The 20,317-nt window shown below is 42.9% G+C and overlaps 1 protein-coding gene and 1 pseudogene across 4 annotated transcripts in view; both read left to right on the plus strand.

Annotated features, from left to right (window-relative positions):
- The window catches only part of Ttc17 (tetratricopeptide repeat domain 17), a 112,706-nt gene that overhangs the window by 69,531 nt on the left and 22,858 nt on the right, over positions 1-20,317 (plus strand). For 2 of the 4 annotated variants that reach the window (XM_048443584.3, XM_048443583.3), the window contains 5 exons: positions 6,362-6,621; positions 8,738-8,891; positions 12,265-12,385; positions 14,691-14,850; positions 15,386-15,469. In XM_048443584.3, coding sequence (XP_048299541.3) covers positions 6,362-6,621; positions 8,738-8,891; positions 12,265-12,385; positions 14,691-14,850; positions 15,386-15,469 — 779 coding nt within the window. Of the gene's footprint in view, positions 1-6,361; positions 6,622-8,737; positions 8,892-10,455; positions 11,078-12,264; positions 12,386-14,690; positions 14,851-15,385; positions 15,470-20,317 lie in introns of those variants that run through there. The other 2 variants (XM_048443586.3, XM_048443587.3) reach the window with 1 other exon arrangement.
- On the plus strand, positions 17,348-17,867 carry LOC148120713 (small ribosomal subunit protein eS12 pseudogene; annotated as a pseudogene).

The following is a 20,317-nucleotide window of genomic DNA, read 5'->3' on the forward strand; positions in this document are numbered from 1 at the left end:
TTTATATATTGAAATTTGTTTGTGTGTCTTGGCTTCCATCAGATTATGAGCTTTCATTAACTCTTTTTGTTTTAGATTTACTTATTTTATGGGTGTAGGTGTTTTGCCTACATGTATGTCTGTTGCACCACATGCATGCAATGCCAGTAGAAGCCTGAAGAGGTCATCAGAACCCTGGGGTTACAGAGGCTTGTTAGCTGCCATGGAAGTTAGGAAGTTAGGAAGCAAACCCAGATGCTCTAGAGGAGCACAAGTGTCCTTAACTGCGAGGCCATTGCCCCAGCTGTTAATATCCATTTTTACTTACTGTTTCATGTGTTAAGTGTTTGGCCTGCATGAATTGATGAGCATCGCATGCATGCCTGGTGCCCCTGGAGGTCAGAAAAGTACTTTGAATTGCCTTAAACTGGAGTTACAGAAGATTGTGGGCTACGTGGGTGCTGGGAACTGAACCTAGGTCCTCTGCAAAAGTACCAAGTACTCTCAGCAGCTGCTCTAACGCTCCAGCCCCATCAGTTTTTGTTTGTTTGTTTTTCCTGAGGCAGGGTCTTTCACTCTGTAGCCCTGTGTCCTTGAACTCTCTATGTAGGTCAGACTGGACTTAAACTCATAGAGATTCACCTGTCTGCTAACCAAGTGCTGGAATTAAAGGTCTTCCCCACAATGCCCAGCATACAGTTGGGTAATAAAAATAAATATATTTGGGGATTAAAAAAATAAATATATTTTTACTGTTTTTTAATTACTTGTGTGTGGATATGTGCACATACATGCAGATGCCCACAGAAGCCAGAAGGGATGTCAGATCCTCTGGAGCCGGCGTAACAGATGGTTGTCCTCCACCGGACATGGGTCTTGGAACTGAACTGAGATTTTCTGCATGAGCACTCTGCCAGGTTTCTCTTCAGTGCCCAGTCTTTGAACTTTTTACATGCCATGACCTGTGAAATCTTACATTTGTTAATTGAACATGGTATTTGTCTTATGTGGGCTGAATTAAAATATTTAGCAAGTAGGGTTGGTACGGTGGTAGGTATGTGTGATGATCTGAGTCTGTTCCCAAAATCCACTTGATCCAGTGAGAGTGCTGACTCCTACACGTTATCATTTCACGTCCAGACATGTGCGTGCACACGTGTGTACACATGTACAAGTAAATAAAGAGAATGTCTAAAGGAGATACTAATACAAAATCTTTTCTCCTACTATTAAACATTTAAAAGCTCCTGTACAAAAGAAGCAAGTAAGTCCTCAGGAGACCACCACTGGTGGGAACGATTGTGTCTTTTCTGCCCACTGTGACCTTCACCCTTATCGATTTAAAGAAATAATCTGTTCTATTAGAAAGTATTAGACTTTAAGGAAACTAAATCTCACATACCAACTCACAGGAATTAATCCTTAAACTCGACTATGGGTTTGCTCCTTTAGTCAGGATGACTCCTCTCTGTCGCCTGGCCGTCTCGTGTCTTTTTTGGCACCATTACACCCACACAGTCCCCTGAACATCCTGAGGTCCTTGGGCTTACAGTCATCAGAAAGGACACTGAGTCATGCTAGGGTAGTTTACCCATTTATAGAAATGGTCCCTATTCCATTACAACTCTTTAGTATCCAGGATTTTTATGACTATTACATTAATCACTGTTTTTCTCTAGGATAATTTAGAGTAAAACCGAACCACAATTTTGACCCATCTCTCTTTTGTATAACACATCATTGCCTGAGACAGCAATCACCTGCTAAGCATTTTTGTATCTTCAATTTCGTGTTTTCCATGTGTTTCTATTCAACCCCCATGCTTAGGATGAGCCATACTTACCCTGACTGGGACAGGGAATTTCTTGAGCCCCTTCAGCATCATGCAGACTTACTCAGGTGGATTCCTTTTCTCTCTGATGATTCTGTTCAGTGTGAGGAGTGAACACTTTTAGGCACTCACTTTTCTTGGCCATGTGTCAATCATCTGAAGTTCTTTGTCTTGTCTTCTGGGTACCAATAATATGTCCACAAGAGAGCAGTCCACATGTTTTTATCAGTAGGCTTTCTTTGCTGTGATTATCAGTTGTAACAAGTCCTACTTTTTACCACAAACATATGATAGTGTGTTTTCATAGACACAGCCAAGCGTAGACAGTAAAGACATTTTGAGAAGTCTAGTTTTGGGGGAAAATTTTAAAAAATACAAATAGTTAGGTCCTCTCTGGTAACTGTTAACCGTGATGGTAATTCCTGCCTTTTGGTGGCATTTATAACTTACCCGGGATTGTGCATCACTAACTTGTGAAACAGATATCCTTACGCCCACTATATAGATAGCCAGTTAAGGCTCAGGAAAGTTAGATAACTCCCTCAAATTGTCAGAAGGTGGTATATCTAAAATTATATTTAGCTTCATGATGCATGTGGTCTCATTATTAGTGGACTTCAGAAATAAAGGTTTGATGGGTAAGAACATCATTTTTAGTAGGTAAGTCAGTCCTGATCAAAAATATACATCCAGCCACCTTATCCACCAACACACATTTCCCTAGAGAAGAAAGAACTTTACTCATGTGTCCTTTCTTAAAAATTTCACTTTGCTGAGAGTGAAGATGTTGCCACTGATTGACATTTTCAGATCACTACTCAGTACCTGTTTCCCTGGTCCACAGGTCCTCGGTGGCCACCACTAGAGAAGGAAGATGTAGACGCTGTAGTCAGAGACAGTGGTGTCATGACCTACTTCCACCATCACTGGAAGCTTGAGCAGGTCACCTCCCTGAGCCAAGTCCTTAACACACAGGAGCACCTAATATTGGTACCAGAGCCCCCTAGGAAAGATTCCCATTGGCATTCCTAGATTGTCCTCTGAGTTGTTGCTCCTGCTGTACTGACTCACATGGAAAAAGAAAGCACCACTGCTTTGTTTTTTGTTTTTCTGCTCAGAACACATCATACCTCCTTGCCCACCCTGCTTTCTGATTAGCACCCTGATGGTTTATACCAGTGCTTGTGACACAAGTGCCCAGCAGATCTTCAGCTTTGCGACCTGACTTATAGTCAAGGAGGATACTGGAGCACCAGACAGTATTGCCCTAACTGGTTGCATCCTAATTTGGAACCAAGTTAGTCTGTGTCCTGTGTTTGGTATCATTAAAAATGTGTGTACTCTGCTGCCCTTCGTGATGCTCACTTGGAATCCCAGTACTTGGAAAGCCGAGGCAAAAAGGATCAATGAGCTTGAGGCCAGTTCAAGATGTATAGCAAGCTTAGACTGGATGGCATGACAGAGCCTGTCTTCAAACCGACCAGTTCAGTTCTGGTGCTCCATAGGCTAGTGTTTCTATTAGACCATAGCAGGGGTGTTTCAAGTCAGGCATGAAGGTCTGCCTTTAGGCTGTTTACTGTGCATGTACTTTTTGTGAATCTATTCACATCTTTCTAATTTTTGCTCCTTAAAATGCTCTCAAAGCTGCTCTTCTGAAACTATAAATGCATTTTCTTATCCTCCACTTCCACCAAAAAAATATAGTCATGTGCTTTTATCCCCATTCTGATGTTCCTTTCCCTCCCAATAGGGCCCCTAACAGCAAGTCATCCACTGGTTCCGTGGCTACCCTGGGCATCTGGACCTTTCATCTCTACTTGATGATCCATTTCATTGTTCATTGATTTAAACATTTCTAACACTGAGTTGGAACACAGGCCTCCTCTTAGGAGGCCAGTGGTCTTGTTTCCTGTTACTGTCCTGCCCTCCTAGCATGAAGGGGCTGCCTGCCCACTCACTCTCCACATCAGTCCAGTGTGTTCATTTCCTTCCACAGTTCTTCGCTCCAGGTCTCACCATCCTTAAAATCCTCTCACTGAGACTTTTTACAGCTTTCCCAGCAAAGTATTTGTTCAGCTGATTGTTTCTGAGTTGTGCGTCAGCTGCCATTCTCAGCCCTGTGTCACCAAGACTCTCTCTGTTAGCATAGTCTCCTTTGGAATCTCTTACACTAAAGGCCTCAGACTTAAGCCTGAATGTCCATGTGTTTTTGAAACATTGAGAAATCACACTGAGCTGATTTTATTTAAATTGGGTCACATATGATAACTGCATTCTCAGCACCCCTACTCTCTGTGACTCTTGACAGAATCCCTAACATGACTGGAACCCACTGTGAACCCATGTGACCCTTACTGTGGGTACTCGTGTTCTCTCCAGCATCACAATATTTACCCTCCATTTCCCGTATGAAAATAGTGCCCGCTAAAGAAGATGAAGGGAAACTGGAGGCGTGGGTGTCAGTCTCTGTTTCAGTTTATATCACACCATCTGCCCCACGGGCTGCAAGCCTAGAGTTACTCCTGCTGCTTGCTTCCAGCGTTATTTAAAATCTGAGATTCCTCCACAATCCAGACCTGTCACCATATGGAAGGCTGTATTTCCAGCAATATCGGACATTTGTGCATGACAGTGCTCTACCTGAGCACTGTCTGCAGATCACTGCTTCTTTCCATTCTAGTCTAGTCTCTAAGCTCCATGGGTTATGATATCCCAGCCCTCGTCACACTACTGTGCACCAGCAGAAATGTTTATATGAGCTATCTGATAACTGCATTAAATCCTAACTCTCTCCTAACTCCACTTCTGTAGACAGTATTCCGTTTTCATACTCAGGTTGGAAGCTGACATCCACTCAAAGAAGCCTACTATTTCACATAAGACTTCAAAATCATCTTTAAGCTTACCGTTTTTCTTCCAACGTTCTCTTTGCAGTCCCAAAGTCAACTTCCTCTGTTTCATGAAATACCTGTCTAGTCCCATTTCTGTCCTTTCTTGTCCCTTGCCACCCACACCTTCACCACTGACTCTGTACTCCTAGACTGGGCTGTCATCATCCTCATGGCCTTCACATACTTCATTATTATTCTACCTAAAGAACAAGGGTTCCTTTTGTAGACTCCACCAGAAAATATTAATGTCACCAGCTTTCCTCTGAATTATCTTTGCTGATTGCCTATCCATATGCTTTGTTCTGAATGTTGTTGGCTGTATTTATACCCCTGGCCACGAGCTAGACAGCAACCAGCTGCTTTTGTTTCAGTGTCCTGATGAAAGCAGCAGTTGGCGTAGGAAACCTAAGAGGCACTTCCATGAAGTGACAGCAGTAAGGTCTGTGGTCACATGGTCATAAACAGAACCTTCCAGATTTCTCAAGGAAGAAGCACAGCTTGGCCTCAGGCTCGCCCATGTTGCACAATAGAAACTGGAAGGAAGGCAGAGGTGCCAGCAAAACAGAGGATCACACCACCGGCCTTGTGCAAAGTTGTTTCCAGTTGTGGTCATCACTCTAGCTCGTCCCCACCCTCAGGAGACGACTAACATGCGTTCTGTGGCTAAAGATCTGGTCATATATACGTGAGAGTCCTGACACTGGCCTGTTAACACGATGTCCTTAATCTCTGAAGAAGCTAGGATTGCCAGCTGAAGGAATAATAGAACTGGGATAGACTGTCAAGCTAACCAGTGGGGACATGTTATAAAAGGAAGCAATTTGCTCTTTGTTTTTGTACCTTATCCACTTCTGGAAAGGATAAGACATGACATTTATGAAAAACACAATATAAGGTCTGGTGATTAATTCAAAATAAATAGCAAAGATTGAGTAGTCAGCAATTTAGCAAAGAAAAATCTGCTAAGAAACTCAGAATAATCATTTCTGAGCGTCCTCATAGTCTGAGCACGGATGGAACTTAAAGATTGTAAGCTTCTTGGGAAAATAAGACAAATATGCCAGATTCTTGAGAGAAAATTTTTGCTAGCACATTCCACTGAAAGCCTCTGTCGGAGCCCTTAAATATTTGAGCAACATAAGTACCCGTTTTAAAGAAATTAAGCTAGCGTATGCCTATTTTTATAGTAACTATTACTGAAAATGGCCTTTGTGTAGAATTCGAGTAGTTTTCTACTAAATCACTGTTCAGACAACTGAGCAAGCAGTGTGGCCTGGACACAGGACTGTTCCATGATAACTGGATAGCATGTTCAGTAGTAACAGTGAGTATCATCCTTGCCTTCTATGTGTTATATAGACAGCAAGTGATCTTTCAGAACAAACCATGTGAGCCACAGCTGTCCTGTCACTAGCGACACCATGCCTGCCTGCCTGCCTGTGGTTTCTGCCATTGCTTTCCAGCAGGGTTTGGCAAAGGCTAAATGGCAGAGATGGTGCTCTGTTAAGATGTCTGAAGAGGCTGAGTAGTATTCTATAAGAGGAGCATTATAGCTAAGCTGCTGAGCAGAGCCAAGATGTCTGTAGAAACAAGGTTTGAGGCACTTGGAACTTGAATAAATGCTATGAAATTATTGACAATATGAACCCTTGAATTGCAGGCACAGTGGTTGAGGAGAGCAATGGTTCTGATGAGGTGGAGAAGTCAGATGAAACAAAGATGTCAGAAGAGATACTGGCTTTGGTGGATGAGTTTCAGCAGGCCTGGCCCCTAGAAGGCTTTGGGGGAACACTGGAAATGAAGGGTCGGCGTCTGGACCTACAGGGCATACGGGTACTGAAGAAAGGCCCCCAGGATGGAGTAGCCAAGAGCTCTTGTTATGGTGACTGCAGAAGTGAAGATGATGAAGCAACAGAATGGGTAAGAATTTGCCAGCTCGGAGCCGAGGAGAAGGCCCAGTCTGGCAAGAGCGAGAACCTAGGCTCAGTCCCCAAAGGCCACATTATAAAACCACGCATAGTGCCACGTGCTTGTCGTGCCAGCACTGGGGAGGCAAAGGCAGGAGAAACTCTGTGGCTTGCTGCCCAGCCAGCCTAGCCTCATCAGGAACCCCAAGGAAGACCCCATCTCAAAAAAACAAAATAAACAGCTCCTGAAAGTGTATACTTCAAGTTGTCCTCTGACCTCCATACCCATGAGTGCCAGTGTGTTCATAAACACACACATACGTGTACATGAGAGTTCACCATCTCAGTCCTCATGAAATAGATCCAGCTCTTTGGGGAATTCCTAATGGACAAGTGTGAAGGTTTTGGGTACATGCTCTACTGGACTCCACATTCCAGGACACTGTTCACACCAGACTTTTCCAGGAAGCGTTTTGTCTGTATAAGCATTGCTGACATCTGGGAAGGGAGAGGAAGGGGAGGGGTATAAAGCCCCTCCAAGCCCCAGACTTGGGGCAGATGCGGTGCTTCTCTTAGTGTCTGTGTGCTTGTCAGGACCAGGTTACTTTGTTCATTTCACTACCAAGTTTTCGTTAGATCTTTAAAATTAAACTTAGCCAGATGCAGTACACACCTGTAATCTCAGTACTCAGTAAACTGAAGCAGGAGGATGACATAAGCCCAAGAATTCAAAATTAACCTGGGCAACATAGCAAGATTGTTCAGACTTACTACTGCTAATAATAAGCTTAAGCGAAACTTAACAAGACTGGATTTTGGAAGATATTTTTCCTTTTCAAACTATATATCTAAATATTTTAAATTGGAAGCTAGGGGCATGTGTCAGTGTATAGAAGCACTGTTTATTCAAGTGCACTCGTGAACCCTTCCCTCATCTGGAGTCCTCACAGCCACTGTAGTACAAATGTGTGCTCTCAGCATTCCTGCAGGGAGAAGGAAGCAGAGACATGAGCATCCCCGAAGCTCTCAGGCCAGCTAGCCTGTGAAGAGACCCACACAAACACAAATGAGCACACACATGTACTCACATCTCACACACACAGATTTTTAATTGATCCATAATAATTATACATATTTATGGTAAAATGTATATATAAACATTTGTTTTTATCTCCAGTGGCTGTTTCCACATGTATACACAGTGTGAATGTGCAGCAACCAAACTGGGTAATTAGTGCATGCATCCAGGTTATATTTTTAAGTATAATATTCTTTGAAAATTTCATATGTATATATATTTTTATTGTATTTACCCCCTCTAACTCCTCTAAGACCCAGAACTCTCAACCTGTTTTTTCCCCCTAGTAACCTACCCAGTCCCATTTAGGTACACATAGAATACTGAGTATGGTACTATCCACTGAAGTGTTCAGCCCACGTGATGCCTTACCCTTGCCCTTACCCCTGGCTCTTAGTCTTTCTGTCCTCTCTTTCTCAGCTGTTCTGAGCCTGTGAGGAGGGATAAGATATAGCTGCCCCACTGTGGATGAACACTCTGTGTCTTGGCCAGTTCTGAGTTAACCACCATTCACTACACAAAGAAACTCCTCTACTGCGGTCTCAGAACTACACTATCAATGAGTATATAGGTACAGATTTCAAAGGCATGTTGATACTGTGTCCATTTAGCAGAATAGTAATGGGTTCAGCCCACCCTACCCCCAGGAACCATGGGTTCTTGGTCAGATTCCCAGCACCAGGCATTCATTCCCTCCTATGAAGCAGATCTTAAGCCCAGTAAGATAGCAATTGGTTACCCCATCGTATCCATGACAATATTGTACCCATGACACATGTCTTGCCATGCAGGTTGTTACTCTTCATCAGTGACTGTTTTCCTCTAATAGCCTGCATTGTCCTTGCTGGTGCTAGGACAGGCAGCCAGTGAGGAGGAAGCTTTCCGATCATATCTGCTTGATTTTCCATGTCCTCTGACCAAAGTGTGTGATGTTTTCAGAAGTAGAATCTTAGCAAGTTCTGGGGTATCCTTAAAAACCACTGAAATATATAGTGAGAGACAGATTCACTCTTGGGTCTCAATTTGTTTCTAACATGTTTTTGATTTCCAGATCACATTTCAGGTCAAACGTGTAAAGAAACCAAAAGGGGATCATAAAAAACCTCCTGGGAAAAAAGTAGAGTCTAATCAAGCAGAAAGTGGACAGCGTTACCAAACGAACTTAGAGATCACTGGCCCGAAGGTGGCATCTCCGGGACCCCAAGGTAAGTGAGGGTGTGTCAGATCACATTCTTCTGAGGCCACTGTCTCTCTCATAAGGAATGTGTTCTGTGACTTAGAGCAGTTCAGATGGGATGATAAAAGGACCATTTGGGTTAAAGGACACTGCCATACACTCAGGAGACTCCTTTCTCCCCCAGTAGTTAAATGGTGGTGATAGAATTCTTCTTTTAAAAAAGTAATAGTTTTACTATCTTAGACTGAAATTCAATTCATTAAAATCTGTCTTATTTATCTGGTTAAATGTGCTGACTAAAGCAGAGGGCAATAGTAGAATATATAGAATAGAATATATTGTCCAAACCCAGGGTGCACCTTAATAAAGTATGTCCAGTCAATAGCAACTATGGGAGAGTAAATGTAGACAATTGAGACTTTTGCTCACCACATTGGCTCTCAATGTATAGTACACAGTGAAAATTAGCAGAGCAACCCTGGAGTTAGTTTGGCTAGATGAGTCAGAGGAATTTAGAACGTACCAATTATTCTTCTTCTGTTAACACACTCTAGGAAAGTTGCCTTGTAGTCACCAAAGACATGTAGACAGAGATGTTGATTACAGGGGGCTCCTTATAGTAACAGCTGATAAGCAGCCTAAATATTGCATGTCTATGGCATCTGCTGTACACCAGAGAAACACAACACAGTAAGTGAGTAAAGACGGTTTGTGAATGGCATAAGGATGTTTCCAATTTGAGAGTTAAACACACTGTGTTTTGTCAACTGTATTTTTTCATATTTCAATGTCTCTGATACATGAGAGGCTTGTCACAGTACGTATAGTTGTATGTGTGTATCACTGACAATATGTAATAGTTGACAGGATTTTTCTGTCATAAATTGTCTGAAGTAGTCCATCCCGTGGAGATGATGGCCTCTTAGATCAGCTGCACTTGGCCTATCACGTGTGTTGACATGTGTGTAGAAGCAGGTGACCAGAGCACTGCAGATGTTCTCTGTGGGTCCTGAGAAAACTGTAGATCATCTGTAGTTTCTTCTCTGTAGCCTCTTCATGTTACAGACACTTTCTAATGATCCTGTATTACTTTAAAGAAACCGTCTTACAAAGGGAATTTTAAAGCTAATATGACTGAGGTTATATGAGAACATCTGGGCAGGTGTGTGTTTGCTTACTTGCTTGCTTGTGGAGCTTGGGGATTGAAGTGAGGACCTTGCTCATATTAGAAAGCTCCACTACTTCGAGCTTCGCCATGGTCCCACTTAAGCAGTTTCAAATGATCTCAGCTTGGTAGGTCCTAGTGGAACATTGAAGGCACTTGCAAATCATGAAGGTACGTACTTTTCTTAAAAGAGAATGCTCAGGATGAGAAGGTGCAAAAATACTGCAGGGAGTTAGTAGCCCAGTTTAAATAAGTATGGATTCTGTCCACTGCCAGCCTTCCAGCAAATCATGTCCATGTTTTAAAGCAAATTATTGAGCAAATGTCTGTAAACCTGTGGGGAGGAGTGGAGATCATTGTGAGCCATAGTAGATACACTAACTGCTAATGATAACATTGAACTCATTTTATTTCCTTTTTTGGCTAGGGCTTCTAAACTGGAAGACCAGGGAAGTGCCATAGACATAATGTAACTGGATTTCAGCAAGGCATTTAACATCCTCTTAATGAACAAGATGGAGAGATGTGGGCTCGAAGTTTCCCACTGCCTACAAGATAAAGTGCAAACTTCCTAGTGTGGCATTCAAGACCCTTTATAAACCAGCCTCTCTCCACCCTTCAACGCCACCTATGAAAAAACCATGCTCTTATTTTATCCATGCCTTTGTACATGCTATCCCCTCTGCCTCATATACCACATCTGTGGTGCTAATATTGCTCACCCTTAAACTGTAAAGTCAAGTGCCATTCCTCCCTTGCTACCTGCAGACAGAATTAGTTGCTCTTTCATTTGTGCGACTCTTGGGTTCCTTCTCAGGCACTGTACTGTACAGTGTAGCAGTTTGTTCAAGTTTGCCTTCCTCACTAGCCTGTGAGCTGCAGAGCAGGCTGCTCTTTATGTGTGTACCACAGTGTGTTACACAGTTCCCAGACCCTTATAATAGGTGCTCAATAAATACTTCTCAAGTGAATTTCTTAAATACAAAAAGAAAATGAGCTTTATTGTGACATGTATGCTTTATTTAAAGTTAATTTGAAATTCTCCCAAACTGTTCTTTTTTTTTTTTATTAAAATCTGAATCTAAATCCCTGCCTGAACTTCAAATGCTTTCTCTTACTGGTAAACACCTACAGTGTAAAAAGTGCTAAGTAGAATTAAGGTTTTCCATCCTGCCGCCCCCATCAGAAGCGCATCAGATAGACTTGGTTTTGCTCTTTCTCAGGGTTTGACATAAAGTGAATGACTCAGGCTGGAAAGGTGGTGACTTTACTACACAGGAACTGGACTCGTGTGTGCTAGAGTCAAGTAACCTGTGTCTGGGTTCCAGCTCTGTGCGCCCAGCCAGAGGACTGTGGCTGCTTCCTCCTGTGAGTTGTAAGGACCAAAGTCTAATGAGGTTAAGAGTTGCAAACATAGAATTCATCTTCTGAACACACATGAAAAACACTCATGGAATAAATTATGACTTTACACTGTCATAGATCCCATCCTGACACTTTTCTTTGTAGCAGTGATTCTACCAGGGGCACTTTTGCCCCCATAGAACGTTTGGCAGTGTGTGACGGTATTTCCTGGGCAGTATGTGACGCTGTTTCCTGGGCAGTGTGTGACGGTGTTTCCTGGGCAGTGTGTGACGGTATTTCCTGGGCAGTGTGTGACGGTGTTTCCTGGGCAGTGTGTGACGCTGTTTCCTGGGCAATGTGTGACGGTATTTCCTGGGCAGTGTGTGACGGTATTTCCTGGGGAGGCTGTGCTACTGAATTCTCACAGGTTGAGGCCTAGGTGCTGCTAAAATGTTCTCCAGTGCACTGCAGCATCCTTACAACAAAGCATTATCCAGCCCACACTGCCGCAGTGCCAGGGCTAGATGCCAACTCTAGGGATATCTGTTTCCATTAAGTCAAAGTTATCCTCATAAAAATCCAAACCCAGAAGGGTAAAAATTAAACATGGTAAGATTGTTAGAGTCTAAGAGGCTCTTAATTCGTACTTCCTGTTGACCAACTTCAAGTACAACAAAGGAGACAACTTTTATTTCATTATCTTTGAGAAGACCTTATTCAGAGAGGATTTTTATTTCCATTGTCATGAATAATAAAATTTTAATTAGATCTATTTGTCGATGGTGCCCATTCTAAAGACAAGAACTAAAACATGCCAGTTTGGGTTGTGTCACCAATAGGGAAAACAGCATTCCTTTGTACTGTGTCCATTCATGACATACTTTCCTTCCAGGAAAAAAGCGTGACTACCAGAGTTTGGGATGGCCCAGTCCAGATGAATGCCTCAAACTTCGCTGGGTAGAGCTCACTGCCATTGTGAGCACCTGGCTGGCAGTTTCTTCAAAAAACATTGAGTGAGTATCTTCGATGTTCATGGAATATCCTTACCCACGAACCACAACCATGAACCACAGGGGCCTTAGCTGACTATGGTGATGTCGTCTGTGTCACTGGTAGCTGGCAGAGCCATCTTTCCGACACTGGTGAACAGAGAATGACCATTATCACCCACCCACAGCCTAGATGGACTCAGTCGATGCCAAAAGCGGCGGGTGAACCGCAGGCTGCCTTCTTCCGCACTTCACAAGCTTCGGGAGTCTCATGTAGCACAGTTCACACTGAAGACCAGGTCCTTCTCTCTAGGAATACAGAGCCCACTGTGCAGAAGTGGGGCAGATGGAGATGTCCCAGCATCTGTGAGGAGACAGCAGACGTCCTGTCCTGGAAGTGTTGCTGTGCCCCTAGGTCTGCTCCCCTTCTTCTTTCTCAGTCAGTGACTGCTCCTAGAGCTTCCTTCACCACACATGGCAATGAGCCCTCCAAAATTTGTATCTCCAGGCCAGACCACTCTTCAAAGCCCCAGACTTATTTATAGCCACCACCTCAAGAGAACAGTTTTCTTGCCCAGCACCCAACATTTTTTTAAAAAATTGACTTTGTTTCTTCATTTCACATGTTTTTAAAGATTCATTTTTATTTCTTAATATTGTGCATGTGTGAATGAAGGTACCCATGCAGTTCAGACATAGAGTCCCATGGAGTGGAGGTTGCAGGAGCTTGTGAGCCACTTGGTGTGGGCAGCTGGTATGTCCTCCTAACCAGTGAGTGTTGGTGAAGGATGTTGGAGGTTGCTTGTTCTTCCCGCCCAGCTGCTTAGACCCGAAATAATCACACAGAAACTGTATTCATTAAATCACTGCTTGGCCCAATTAGCTCTAGCTTCTTATTGGCTAACTCTTACATATTAATTTAACCCATTTTTGTTAATCTGTGTATTGCCACAAGGCTGTGGCTTACCGGGCAAAATTTCCAGCATCTCTCTCCAGTGACTCCATGGCTACCCCCACCTCCTTTCTCCCACCATTCATTTTAGTTTTCCCCATCTAGCTCTGTTCTTCTGCCCTATCACAGGCCAAGACAGTCTCTTTATTCATTAACCAATAAAAGCAACACATAGACAGAAGGCCCTTACACATCAAGTGAGCCATCTCTTCAGCTCCTCCATTTCATATTCTTCAGAAATTAATTCAGCCATGTGCAGACCAGAAACCTGGATATCATCCTTATAATTCTTTCCCTTCATCCCTCAAGCCTTGTCTATTACCAGTTCTTACTATTTTTACTCCCCAATAACTTTAGAATTGCTTTTCTGCCTCCACACTGCTCTTCCAAAGCGTCTCTGCTACCACACAGGTGCATGCAGTCACCTCATTAGGCCTCTTGCCTGGCGCCTTGCCTCTCTGTCCCTACTGTGACAGTTCTTGCTCTGCCCATGCCCCTCAGTCATAGCCTTCACACCAAGGCTTTTTGAGCTCTGCTGTCTCAGGAAAGCTGCCGTAACCACCCTCCTTATGGTCCAGAGGAGATAAATACCCTCTTGGGCACATTTTCACTATTGCATGTCTTATAACTGATCATAGCTGTAATCCTACCCCTTCCAAGGCATGAGTAACATAACAACTGGGACTTCTTATGTTTGCTTAATTACTGTACTCTTGGTGTCTGATATACAATAGGTTTGAGATAAATAATCATGGAGCAATAAATGTTTCCCAAATGTAAGTTAAAGTTTTTAAATTTAAGTTGCAAAGTAAAATTTGTTAGTGCCAAATTACCATATGTAGAGCATATGATTATATATTCAAGAGCATGTACTTCTTTTCTAGAAGGCCAGAATTCGGTTTCCAGCATCCATATTGATGGTTTACAACCACCTGTAACTCCAGCACCAGGGATGCCCTCTGGTCACCTGCACACATGCACATACCCCTCACACACACACACACACACACACACACACACACACACACACACACACATATATATCTTAAAGTTATAATTTAAAAAATAACTTCTTGAGGTCATGAAGTGAAGTACTTGTATTTGATACTGAATACAATGAGTGTACAATGGGTCTGCATAAAATTTACTGTCTCATAGATGACTTTTTCTTTGAGCACAAGTGTGCTTATGCATGTTAAGGAAAAGCAGACTGGAGGAACTGTTGTGTGTGTTACTTTGTTTCCTAAAAGGAACGCCCACTAATTCCAAACCCTCCCTGGTGAGGAGTGCTATATGGAAGTTAGATCTGCTGGTTGTTAGAGCTGTCTCTACCTACTTGGGTTTTCTGTGGCTGATGTGGTCATCTCCATTTTCCAGCATCACAGAGCACATAGACTTTGCCACACCTATACAGCAGCCAGCAATGGAACCGCTGTGCAATGGCAATCTCCCCACGAGCATGCATACCCTCGACCACTTACATGGAGTGTCCAACAGAGCCAGCCTGCACTACACGGGTGAGAGCCAGCTGACAGAGGTGAGTACTCAGCCTTGTCCGGACTGATGGAATGTTAGCCTCACAGTTTTGGTGTGGCCAGGGCTCTTTGTGCTCACTCGCTCGTCCTTTCTTTCTTTCTTTCTTTCTTTCTTTCTTTCTTTCTTTCTTTCTTTCTTCCTTCCTTCCTTCCTTCCTTCCTTCCTTCCTTCCTTCCTCCTTCCTTCCTTTCTTCCTTCCTTCCTTCCTTCCTTCCTTCCTTCTTTCTTTCTTTCTTTCTTTCTTTCTTTTTTGGTCCTGAATTGTGTGACTTTTGGCTGAGCCCAATTCCTTTCAGTTCCTAGGACAGAGCTGTGATAACTGCTTTATGTGTCTATAACTTTTATTACGTGGGAGAGGGCCATGGTCTGTCAGTCACCTGAAGTATGTCTTTCATAGACTGGCTCCGAGCAGATGCACAGCAGGGTACCAGAAAAGTATTCTGATGTTATACGCCACCACCCATCTCCAAGGCGCCAGCAGCATTCAAATCCAGTCTCATTTTAGCCCTGTCACCTACCATCTCCTTCTGTTCCAGGTATTGCAGAATCTCGGCAAAGACCAGTATCCACAGCAGTCACTTGAACAGATTGGCACCCGAATCGCCAAGGTGTTGGAAAAAGTAAGTCTCCCAAGTGACTAGTAGATTGTTGGTTCCCACATGTCTCTTGCCTCTTCTGTCTGTGACTAGGAAGACCAGAGACCCAGGGTGAAGTACCCACTCAGGCTATCTCGGTCACTTTCATAGCTTCTCCGTCACCACTTTGCCTCTCTCCCACCCATCTTTGCCTTCTGGGATGAGGCGTGCCCAGTCAGCAGTGTCTCCTTCTGCTGTGTGGAGAGGTGCTGGTGGGAGCTCTGGGACCTGGCACAGGAAGTGAGCAGAACACACTGCTGACAGGAACCTTGTAAAGTAGCTTTTTTCCTGCAGTCCTGAAGCACATTTGCAGTGCTGCTTCCCTACAGCTCAAATCTCTGCTCTGAAGAGATGACTTTTCTACCTTAAGAAGGAGTTGCATTTTTAATTTGATTACTTTGTAGCCAAGATTCTCTCTAGTGCTGTCTGATATTGAAGAGGTTATTTATAACAGTGATTAAGAAAAGCAAGTCACTTGAGTGTGGATATGACAGATGTAGTAACAACTGCCTTCCTTTGAGTATCACACATGGGAACTCTCCATTGTAGTGAAAGTGGGGCACGGATGTGATCTCCAGACCCAATGTGAAGAGTAAGAAGTAAAGAGTGCAGAAGTGCTTGAGATCAGCATAGAAGGCACGTGGGAAGTGGAGGCAGAGGCAGGCTCAGATAGCCATTTCCCTGTTTGTTCACAGAAGTAAGTCCTCTACCTGACAGGAAAGGTAGACAGACGCGGGGCCGCCACACAGGGGCAGCAAGGCTCACCAGAGACCGCGCAGCAGAGAGATCCTGCAGGAGTCAAAAACATGGTTTAGTCTAGCCTTCTTGGCATGAATTTTAAAAATAACATGAAACAACTGACTTTATGAATCAAGGTCACAGAGCAAAACTAAAAATGCAGGGAGAGGTTAGCAAAGGGTGTGAGAACAGGATTCTCACCCTGAATGCTAGCAAACAGAAGAGATAGTGATTGATAGATTGGGGGAAAAGGGAGGTACAGGAAGGAAAAAAATGAAAGAGATAATCAAAAAGAATGGAAGAAAACATGATAGGATAAAATCAAATAAGACTTAGCAAGTTCTCATTTTTCTGTAAACATGTCTAATTAAAATGGCATGTTGTATGACAAAGAAACTGATTCAAAAGAGTTAGCAATGATGCTTATCCAAGCAAATTATTCTGATTTCATAAACAAGAGAGAATCCTTGTCACTTATCTCCTGACACAGCAGTTCTGTCTCCATGAGAGGTCGCCCCACTTCAGAACAACTCCACCCTGCACAGGAGAAGATGCTTCTGAGTTACTATTGGCCCTACACAAAGCAGATGTCCACAGATCTTTGTATTCATTTAAAGACACAAACAGACCACAAGTGTGAGTGTGAGCTCACTAAGAACAGCAAGCTAGAGTCTGCTGGTCTAGAGAACAATGAGGAGCCCAGGCCTGATGCAGACAGGAGGACAATGAGGAGCCCAGAGCTCATGCTGGGGTCTGGAGGGCAGTAAGGAGCCCACAGCTGGTGGAACTGAGCCTTGGACTCCCACTGTGAACCAGCAAGTCTGGAAGAACAGGTTAGCTAGGCTTGGGAGAGCTAGAGAATGAGACTGGTGGCAAAGGGGGATTTGAAAAAGAAGCAATGGCATATTTAACAGAATTACAAGTGAAAGAAATTATTTCCAGATGAAGACAAGAGAAGACAAAAGCAAGCATGCTGGATAATACCCAAGGAAGACAGAACACAAACAGGATCATTCTTTTCATCAAAAGGAGGCAGAGCTGCAGGTGGAGAACCACAGGCTTGCAGCATTCTGGGCTACATAGTGAGTTCGAGGCCAATGTGGACTAGCCAGCAAGTCCTTGTTTCAAAAATACAGACCAGAGCTTTTCCCCTGCCGCCGCCGAGTTGCGCGGAGGCGGAGCCGCGGGTGTGTTCAAGATTCGGCCTCACCCGTAATCCACCGCCATGGCCGAGGAAGGCATTGCTGCTGGAGGTGTAATGGACGTCAACACTGCTCTTCAAGAGGTGCTGAAGACCGCCCTCATCCACGATGGCCTCGCACGTGGTATCCGCGAAGCTGCCAAAGCCTTAGACAAGTGCCAAGCCCATCTCTGTGTGCTTGCATCCAACTGTGATGAGCCTATGTATGTCAAGTTGGTGGAGGCACTTTGTGCTGAGCACCAAATCAACCTAATTAAGGTTGACGACAACAAGAAACTCGGGGAATGGGTAGGCCTCTGCAAAATTGATCGAGAGGGAAAGCCACGGAAAGTAGTTGGTTGCAGCTGTGTAGTGGTTAAGGACTATGGCAAAGAATCTCAGGCCAAGGATGTCATCGAAGAGTACTTCAAGTGCAAGAAATGAATAAATAAAAAATTTGGCTCATTTAAAAAAAAAAAAATACAGACCAGAAGCACCACCCTCAAAAATACAGAAAATGCCAAAAAAATTTAAAAAAAAGAAAGAAAAAGTTAAAAAGCTAGCTATAAAAGAAAGAAAAAGACCCATTACCCATTTAATAGGAGTCCTAAAAAAGTGAAACAAAGCAAATATTAAAATTATAATTTATAAAAACATTCCTAAAAGAAAAAAGTTTGAAACTGTATTTTGAAAAGGCAAATCCTCTAGGCCAGCCAGAGCTGTGTAGAAAGATCCTGTCTCAATAAGTAAATAAACTACATAGAGAGAGCCTGTCTAATAGATAAATATAATTAATAGAATAAAATAATTTTAAAATGCTAAAATAAAAAACTCCCATCTACTTTTGGAGTTTAAGATAGACAATTCTAAAATATATTCTATTAGCATTATATTTTTAATTACTAGTTTCTCTCTCTCTCTCTCTCTCTCTCTCTCTCTCTCTCTCGTGTGTGTGTGTGTGTGTATTTTGAGTGCAGACATGTACACCATACCTGTGTAGATGTTAGCAGTAACTTTCTTCAGGAATTGACTCCTGCCACCTTGTGGGGTCTTGGGGTCAAACTTAGGTATTCAGTCCTGTGCACAGTGCCTCTTCCTCCCGAGCCATCTCACCTATCTCTAAAAATACTCAGAATAGACTCGTGTTGCTGGGTTTTCAACAAAGACACAATTCCAAAAGTCAAAAGAATAAAATTTTTAGGAAAAAACCCATGAGCCTTGAGTTGAGGATGAATATAAACTCCATATGCAAATGGTGATGAGCTTGCAGAGACTGTTGCTCCATGCACCCTTTCTGATAGATTGTGCTCTGGACAACCTCGATGACCATAGCAGCATTGGTAGAAGGAACTAGTGTCAAGCATGCTGTCTGCCTGCACAGCTAAGATGCTCTATGGAAACCGCTGTCATCCTCTGAAAATACAGATATGCTACACTGTCAAAAAGTAGACTGGGTAGGGGCACATATAAAAGGTAAGATCAGTGTACTGATTAATTGCTAAGTACTGGTTAGGATTTGAAGCTTCTGCTTATGTGGAAGAAGGAAGGAATGTGAAGAAAAATAAGAAGCCATCACAGTGCCGCATAAAGAAAGTGGCAAGCCCGGAATTCTGTGCCAGTGTGAGCACCCTTCAGAAGCTGTAGAAAAATGAAGATATGTTCAGTTGATCAAAAACTGAGGGACCTTTTCACTAGTATATCTAAACTGAAATAAAATGTAAAGGGAAATCTGTAGAAAAATATCTCAGGGGCTAGAGAGATGGCTCAGAGGTTAAGAGCACTGGCTGCTCTTCCAGAGGTCCTGCGTTCAATTCCCAGCAACCACATGGTGGCTCACAACCACCTGTAATGAGATCTGGTGCCCTCTTCTGGCCCGCAAGTATACATGCAAGCAGAACACTGTATATGCAATAAATAAGTAAATCTTTAAAAAAGAAAAATGAAAAATATCTCAGGTAGAAATATGCTATATAAGAAATGAACACCAAAAATTAAGATGGAAATGCACAATGCATATTCAAAACAATGACTGTAGTACCTGAGCAACTCACTCTTGTAACCATATAATACACAACAGCAGTTCCATGGGGACTGCGTGGGGTTTAGAGTACCACAGCTTAACTGGTGTCAATCAGAGTGTAAGAGTAATGATTTACATGTTTTTAAAATGTATGTTTTAAGTCATAAGCTAACTACCAAAATTATTTTAAGATACGTCTTAGTAGAAAGAAAATGCAATAGCATGAAAGTATCTGGTTAAATTCAAGGAAGTCAAGAAAGGTAAGAGCACAGAAAGCATCAACTATAATAATATAGACACAGATGAGTCGGGAGATGACAGGTGCATCAGGAGGTGGGTGCAAAGACAGACATGTAAGTCACATGTGCATCAGCTTTTAAACCCAGCCATGTACTACTTAGAAGAGAAACTTTAAATATTTGAATATGAAAAAGTTGAAAGTACAGATAGGAAAAATGACATCATGCAAAGTGACAAAAAAAGAATTAGGTATCACTGAATACTTATATCAAGGAGACATTGAGATAAAAAGCATTAATGGAGTTAAAGTGGTATTTCATAAAAAATAAAGAAGTCTATAGTAAACTGAACCATAACCCCCAAAAGATGTCTATGTCTGAATTTCAGAGTCTATGAAAGTTACCTTAGATTAGAGGGGGTACTTTGCAGGTAAGATTTTCAGAATTGAGAGATGGAAAGGTTTTCCTAGTTTATATAGGAAGACTTCATGCACCCACAGGTGGTCTTCCAGGAGGGAGGATAGAGGAGCCTGTGCTTCCATGACCACAGGGACATAGGTAGAAGTGATATGATCCCCAAAGAGTGCCGACCACCACCAGAGGCCACAGGAGGCAGGAGATGATCCTCCTCTCAGTACTGTGTGGGGAGCTCAGCC

This window comes from Myodes glareolus, chromosome 10 (assembly GCF_982192425.1).
Source record: "Myodes glareolus chromosome 10, mMyoGla1.1, whole genome shotgun sequence".
Classification (NCBI taxonomy): domain Eukaryota; kingdom Metazoa; phylum Chordata; class Mammalia; order Rodentia; family Cricetidae; genus Myodes; species Myodes glareolus.